This window comes from Nilaparvata lugens, chromosome 4, assembly GCF_014356525.2.
Source record: "Nilaparvata lugens isolate BPH chromosome 4, ASM1435652v1, whole genome shotgun sequence".
In the NCBI taxonomy this organism is placed as follows: domain Eukaryota; kingdom Metazoa; phylum Arthropoda; class Insecta; order Hemiptera; family Delphacidae; genus Nilaparvata; species Nilaparvata lugens.
Window position 1 is genome coordinate 45829569 of NC_052507.1, and position 7999 is coordinate 45837567.

A 7999-nucleotide genomic window follows, 5' to 3' on the forward strand; every position below is an offset into this window, starting at 1 on the left:
TATTGTCAGTTCCACATCATTTATTTGAGCCATATTGGTTTAGTTTATTCGTTCAAAAAAAAAAAAAAAAAAATATGTGGAACTGACAACATCGCTTTCATTTCACCTTGATATGGAGAAATTCCACAATATCTCTGTTCATACAGTAAAGTTGAAAAAATATTATTATCTTGATTTAATTTTAATTCTAACTATATTAAGTTCGTTCATATACCTTTAGGTCTTTACTCTTTAAGGTGTGTGGTCAACGTTTTTAATCCATGCTCTTAATTTTTAATGTTATTACAACTGTTTATTTTATAAGAACCAAGAAGGACAAACAAAAAACCAATAGATGTGATAATTTTCAATGAGACTTTATTTAAAAATGAGAAAAAGGGATTGATGGCTCCCTGATTGCCATACTTCGACAAGTTCGAGGATCCAGTATCTCTGGCAACAAGGCGTGATGGTAGAAATAAATTAATTTTTTCTCCATCTTCTCGGTCCAAAACCAACACCCCTCTCGATCTTTTCAATATGGATATCTTTTTTGTCCATACTACAAAATAACAGATTTTTTCTCAGCTACATGTAGTTGCCCTTGCACCTGAAAAATCAAGAAACAGCCCAACTTAGAAAATTCCACACATTGTTAGGTAAACGTGCACGTATGAAACTATTTATCATCCTATGGTATCATGAGGGGCTACTAATTTTTTTAATGAATCAGCCAGTACCTTATTGTATCTTGTTATTTAGGCTTGCTCAACATTTTTCGAAAAATACTGTCACTTTCAAATGTCAATTTAATGAATTAAACCAGAGAGAAACAATAGCATAATTTATCTATTTACGCTATTATTTATCTATGATTAAACGTAGACAAACTAGGATAATAGTTATTCATCCTTGGTGAAACAGCTGATAATTTAGCCCTCTGTCAATAACTGAAGATGGGAGTGCCTGTGTAGGAGTGAGACAGAATTATGTTCAGCTGTTGAACTATTGCAATCAATCAGTTTATCCCATGAGAAGTATTAGCTTGCAATATTGATTAACAAAATATCGGGGCACCGAGCTTCGCTTGTTATTTATTTATTTATTGATAAACAGAACTCAATTCTTCAAAATGATTGGGGAAGGACTAACAGGCATAGCCCAAAACGGTTTCTTCCCCGAATTTTGATTTATACACTATAAATATTCCAAAAAGTAGGTTATGATCCATACACTTGAATTCAGGTCAAATTTTCAGTTCAAATATTTGAAAACATAAACGTTCTAACTTAGATTATTTACAAAACAAATTGAATAACAAAATAACACTCACTTATCACTTATGAATATGATAAACTATGCGTTTATGCTTATATGCTTTTGTACTCCAGAGCGAAGCTCGGTGCCCCGATATTGATCCCTAAGTGGCAAGTTTTTGAGTTTTTTCTGTCATAAATAAAATTATTTTTCTCATCTCACGTTTATTTCATGACGGTTTTGAAAGTTTCCGTTATTGTGGGTTAGATATATCAAAAATTACCTATGAATTTACCTGGTAATAATAATTGTGGTTTTTCTTGAGACGGACGTTTCCACAACGTAGTTTTTCCAAGCAGAATGATTTCACTTTGATCACGGCTTCGCTGATAGTGAGGTTTTCAGCTGACTTCGGACATTTCACCTCAATCAGTTTATCACCTCCGACCAGTCCGTCAGGTGAAGCCGCCAAGAAGTCATGTTCTTTGTCAACAAACAAACCGCAAGGCTGAACTTGAATTTCTTCCAATTCTTGAAACGCATTTATGGCAGCTGGTTCGTGGAGCTGTCCATACAACGAACTTCATTGTCCATTCTGATGATTTTGAAGTTGAAGACACCAGTGTCATATAACCATTATCACTTTTTTCACACTCGTATCTATGGTAGTCCAAAGATCTCAATTCTTGCACAAGATGTTTGCCGTCCACAATAAATCGGCCAGAAATAATATTAAAATCGTCTTTGGGTGGTCTTCCATCCGGCTCAACTATTAGATCTGGATACTCATCATATCTGTAATTAAATGGGGGTGATTAATTATCGAAACATGTTGAAAAATGATTGAGATTTTTTATTTTATTGGCGCACGCACATAGCAGCAGACAGACGGGGAGAATATCAACTTCGGCATGCCAGAGTAAGCAGACATAATAATGTTTCTCCGCCTATGTCTGATTTTGTGTGCGTAAAGAGAACTAGGAGAGCATAGAGACTCTTTGACAAATTCTAGATCTATAGTAATTAGGCCAATATCATTTTACAAAAAATGTCAACTTGGAATTATACTTAGTTTTAGTATTGGAATGAACTTCTCTCTCTGAAGTTTATAGCGATGAAGAGTAGGTTTATATATCACAGTATGTCGATAATCTTTCTCAGAAATGATAATCGTATGCCTGTGAATATCTTGTATCTATGTATTCTTTCTCCCTTACCAATTGAGCTGAAGATAGTAATTCTATATGATTTATATATATATATATATATATATTATATATATATATATATATATATATATATATAGTATAACACTATACTCCATATTGACACACCACACATCTATAACTGTATACTGTATTATATAGCCATTGACACAGCAGACAGAACAACATGACAAGCAATACTCCAAATCCAAACAAAACCTAACTCGCACTCTCTCTGACAATCGCTTTCTCTCTCTTCCAACCCCTAAGTTTGGAGAAGCTATACAGCTGTGAGAGAGAAACGCGTTTGGCGAATGATAGTTTCATGCTTTCTCCCCTATCCCTGTCCCACTCTTTCTCACTTCAGCCAATTGTAATATTTTCTGTTGTAGAACGGTGTGCAGAAAGTCTCTTCAGGTTTGGAAGAGGCGCCTATTGCATGAATGAACTAGTAATATTAGTCTTATTAACTAGTGTGGAATTTATTTATACTGCACTAAAATTTCAAATAAATATTAGTCAGGTGATCGAGTCATTATTGCTATTTTCATATTGTAGGCTATATTTGTTTTTTTTAGCTTCGAAATACTAGCTTGAAAAAATATTTATCTTACTAAAAGTATCAAATATTAACTATGAAAAATTATTCTCGTTCTTGTTTAGCATCTACAAACGCCTTCAACACAACCTAGCTGAATCATTCAACTTCTAATAAAATTGATCTTATTGTGAATCTTCTCTTGCAAGACAATACTAGTCCAAAATCATATTTCTCAATGAGTAATAATGTGGGTTGATCCAACAAAGCTTTATATAACAGTTGAAAAAAACAATAGAATATAGAAAAAAGTGGACCAGTGACCAAAATACATTCTACTTGTTAGGAAGTATAGAGAACACCATATTCGTATATATGAAATTAGTTGTAAGTTGAGATGATGACATACCTTGTTAGTAAAGTATCACAGACGTTACTCTCCACGTAAGAAACTCCACTATTTCGCATTGAGGTGGTATCAATCTCATGGTTCAAAGCTGGTTGTAGACCAATTGAGGGGAATGGTGGCACAATTGTAGCAAAATCAGAGGTGCCATCAAGGACGCTTTTTTTTAGATTTGACTATAAGGTGGAAGAAGATGTTGATGGCCCTGATTTTTCTTCTCCTTTAGATATCCTTTACAAAAAAAGAAAAGTTTATAGGTCTGACGTATTAATTCTCATTGAATTAAATTTTAAATGAATATAGTTTGGGAAATAATTGAATCATAGTTAAAGAAATGCCTGGAATGGTTATGTTTGTATAGAAAATAATATTATATATAACTTTGAATGTGAATATCTATTCCAAGTATCATTATTCAAATATGTGTTTTTTATATTATAATGTATGTGTTGGCTTATTCGTTTTTTCAATTGTTATTTTTATTTATCAAAAAATAACCGGTGGTTTGGTAGATACAAGGATATGGACCATAAAAAACTTCACTTCTTTTTATAGAGGGAAATAATAATTTACTATACTCGCTGATAATTATATTCTGTAAACTATTAAGTTACTTACTTTTGCTGTAATCTCCATTTCATCAAATGCACTGGTACTTTTCTGTTGTGTGGTCTTCTCTTCTTTCCTTTAGGAGTTGACGTTGCACTGCAATTAAATTTAGAAAAAAATTATTCTGGAAACTTGTGATTATGGGATATGAAAAGAAAGTGTATGAAGCAAATGGATTTGTAAATTCATATTTCCAACACAGAGAATGGGCTACTGTGATACTAAATATTGTCTTCGTAAGGGTATAATTGTATTTATGGTGGAGGGTGAATTCCTATAGGGAATATAGAGAAGGATCAGACAACCATGAGACATACAATTTTAATTGAATAAAGGGTGATTCTAAAAGAGCGCCGGTTTTAATATATCAAATTAAGAGGTTAATTTAAACGAAAAATTGAAAATAAATACATCAACATGTTCATCTCACCTTCCGATTTCATGTATGAAAAATTATGTCATGAATGTGTCCTCCTCTACTGCGCTGGCACGCATCAACTCTGTCCATGAAATTCCCTATTACTGCACGACAAGTTTCCACTTCCATTTCGCCGATAACCCGTCGAATTTCCTCCTTCAAGTCATTGATGTTTCGGGGTTTATTAGCATACACCAATGACTTCAGATGACCCCAAAGATAAAAGTCACAAGGCGTCAAGTCACACGACCTTGGTGGCCAATGATGATCGGAATTACGAGAAATGACGCGATCCTGAAACCGTTCATTGAGCAACACAATTGTTTCGCGGGCAGCGTGGCATGTGGCACCATCCTGCTGAAACCACAACTCGTCAATGTCTATTCCATCCAAATGAGGCCATAAAAACTCCCTAATCATCGAACGGTATCGGTCTCCATTCACTGTCACTGCTTTACCTTCCTGGTCTTCGAAAAAATAAGGGCCGATGACGCCACCTGACCAAAAGCCGCACCAAACTGTCACTCGCTGTGCATGCATTTCTCTTTCTGAAATGATGCGAGGGTTTTCTGAACCCCAAATACGGCAGTTCTGTTTATTAATGAAACCGTTCAAGTGGAAGTGCGCTTCATCACTGAAGATGATTTTGTTTGCGAAGCTGTCATCCTCCTGCAGTTTTCCCAATACCCAGTCGACAAACTGTCGTCTTTTCTGGTGATCTGTCACTTTCAAATGTTGCGTCAACTGTATTTTGTAGGGGTGACATTGGAGATCGTACCGAAGAATTCTCCGTACAGAAGAACATTTCAATCTCAATGCTGAGCACGGCGACGAATTGATTTCGCTGGGCTAACAGCAACACTGTCACGAACTAACGCAATGTTCTGCTCAGTTCGGACAGAACGACGACGTCCAGGACTTTTAAGGTCGACTGTTGAGCCCGTCTCAAAGAACTTTTTCATGAGTCTGCGAACTGTTGATTCATTCGGTGCTTCATTTCGTCCTAGAGTACCGCGAAGTAGCCTGACAGTAGCCGCATAACTCTCTCCATTCTGATAGAACGTTTTGACGATTAACACTCGTTGCGCACAAGTAAACTTCTCCATGGTTAGACACAGACTGCAAGATCTAAAGAAATACGATCAGAATTGACAATCGGAATGTTACCAGAAATAGAATCGAGGTCACGCATTGTTGCCAACCGATAAACGAAAATTTACCAGCCGTTTAAAAACCGGCGCTCTATTTGAATGACCCTTTACATTTGACTATTATTATCATCTAATTACTTTATTAGAAGTAATGAGCATTGGGATCGGGAACATTTCCAATCACAATTTTCTCTATTTAATTCACTTCATGTATAAGTTATGCTTATAAATTCTTCAAAGTTGAATATAAAGTGTTGTGAGTCGCAAACTATTCATTGTAAATTCTTAACCTGTCGTAACATAATGCAAGTGAGATTGTGGAAATTCGAATCTTGAAATTACAAAGTTTACCTGGGTTGAAAGTTCTCAGTGGATACAGAAATGGCATCTGCTGAAACACTGTCAGCCTGGGAAGATGAAGGCGCTTCGAGCGATAAGGTTTGTTCTTCAATCCTGAAATGTTCAAAAATCACTTTGCAGACATTTTTTCATATATAGTCTACATAATTTGCAATTTCTCTACACTCTTCTCACTGGTACTTCATTTCCACAGGAATCACAATGATCAGGAGAGAAAAAAAGAGCTTACATTGAGCTATTTTTCTCCTAAATTTAGATAAGATTACAGAATTAAAAATAGGTTTAGTCTATAAATTCAATTTAGGTCACATCGTTAACAGTATGTTCTGAACAAAAATATTGTACAAAACCGATTCTTGAAATATCTAGTCGCATTTGTATCACCTCACTATAAACATTACTTTTAAATAATAGTGTACTGTGAGTTTTGTAAGATCAATTCAAATTTGCCATGCTTTTCTATCACCCGGTTGCTCTCTTTACCTATCCATTCAGACATATATCTTGAATAATTATGCGAATAGCGTTGTCAATTACGTTGACGTTTGTTCATATTAACAAACATAAAAACATACATAACGAAATACCTCTCTTGAGATAATACGAACTGAGAATATAATTATATTTACATAATAACAATATTATTTATTCAAAGCATGATTTGCTTCATATTATAGTAGGCCTAAAGTACATGACATTTTAATTTATCTAATTATATGAAATGAAATCAACTAACCTTCTACGTCTGTTAGCATGAAATTCTGGTGGTAGCCGCCTTTTCATTCTCCTGGCTGAAAGAACCAACTTCTTCTTTCCCTTCACCGTATGTCTTGAATCCATTTTACCGGCCGAAAATGCCAGAGAAACATATATAATATGGAAATCTAAATTATATGTGAAGTGCGTCTGGAAATACTATGTCCTAGGACTAGCCACGATCACTGTCAATATGACAAGTGAACAAGCTGAAGAACTAAGAAAAGTTGTGACCAGCCTGAGCACTAAGAATGAAGGCTGACTTGTGGGTGGGGTGGTGGGTGAGTGACTTGTGTGTTGGGGTAGAAGGTGCCTGAGTGACATTTGGATTGAGTGGAGGGTAGGAGCGGGGCGATGTCAAGATACACCACCGTCAAAGTCAGACACATCCATCCTAGCACTAAAAATCAGTCTTGTTTTGGCGGTGGCTAGTTTTGTCGTTCTTGTGCTGAAAAAGAAGTGTCTTGTTTTGGCGGGGCGAGTCCGTGACTAATTTCTCTACCTGGAAAACAGTCTCTGGTTGTCGCTATCTGCTTTTGACGCCTATGTCAGAATATCTTGGAAGTAAACTGGTTTCAATTTTGGCACAGACTGTACTTTCTTTGAAATATTCTGTTTATAACTTAGAGTGACTGTAGAAGTGTGTGTGTCACCACCGTTAGACAATACTCCTGCGTGACATTGTCTCTTATCTCAACCTTATTATTTTAGTTCTATTGCTTACTCTCTCATTCTCCCTCTCGCTCTCCCCTCACTCTCTCTCACCCCCTCCCTTACCCTCTCTCTATCACTCCTGCGCCTTTCGCTCTCGCTCTCACTCTGTCTCACACACACACTCTCTCTCTCTCTTACCCGGTTGTGTGTTAATGTTCTCCTTTCTTCAAAACCCCTCAGGGTTTTGTTATTATTTCATAGAATGCTTCAGACATATTATCTTCAACCTATCTTGAATTTGACTTTCCCTTGCCTAGATTTGTAATTTTTTTTGTGTCAATAATATTCATTACTATCAACTCTTGCTTGTAATATTGTGAATTCCCTCATTCCACTGAGTAGGATTGTATAATATAGTTAATGTAGCATCGTACTGGAAGTTTGATGGTTGAATGTGAGAGAGGGCCGGCCGTGCAAAAAAACTAAAACTGCAATTCAATTGAATCCTCACTTCTTCACTTTCTCACTATAGGCCTATATCCCTCAGAAACACACTCTCTTGTAAAATACTCAATCCCCTACACTGAAATAATTTGACTCCTTCAAGTTATGTGCTCCCAACTTGATAATACCGCCCGTTGTTCTCTCAATAATATTTGTTGAACG

At 35.9% G+C, this 7999-nt stretch overlaps 1 protein-coding gene and 1 long non-coding RNA gene across 3 annotated transcripts; both read right to left on the reverse strand.

Moving 5' to 3' along the window:
• Positions 1–340: 340 nt before the first annotated feature.
• LOC120351201 lies at positions 341–1757 on the reverse strand. The gene is made up of 2 exons (XR_005571232.1): positions 1532–1757; positions 341–589 (listed from the first exon to the last, which is right to left on the reverse strand). It is a non-coding gene; the product is annotated as an uncharacterized LOC120351201 (long non-coding RNA).
• Positions 1758–1771: 14 nt separating this feature from the next.
• LOC120351200 lies at positions 1772–7411 on the reverse strand. 2 transcript variants are annotated; one of them, XR_005571231.1, is made up of 5 exons: positions 6660–7411; positions 5915–6016; positions 4004–4090; positions 3389–3616; positions 1772–2031 (listed from the first exon to the last, which is right to left on the reverse strand). XR_005571231.1 is itself a non-coding variant. In XM_039427540.1 (4 exons), the coding sequence occupies exons 1-4, from the start codon at positions 6761–6763 to the stop codon at positions 3562–3564; spliced, it is 348 nt and encodes a 115-aa protein (XP_039283474.1). In that variant the 5' UTR covers positions 6764–7411; the 3' UTR covers positions 3046–3561. The 2 variants fall into 2 exon arrangements, 1 of the variants encoding a protein (XP_039283474.1); XM_039427540.1 differs by lacking the exon at positions 1772–2031 and having other exon boundaries at positions 3046–3616.
• Between the last annotated feature and the right edge of the window lie 588 nt (positions 7412–7999).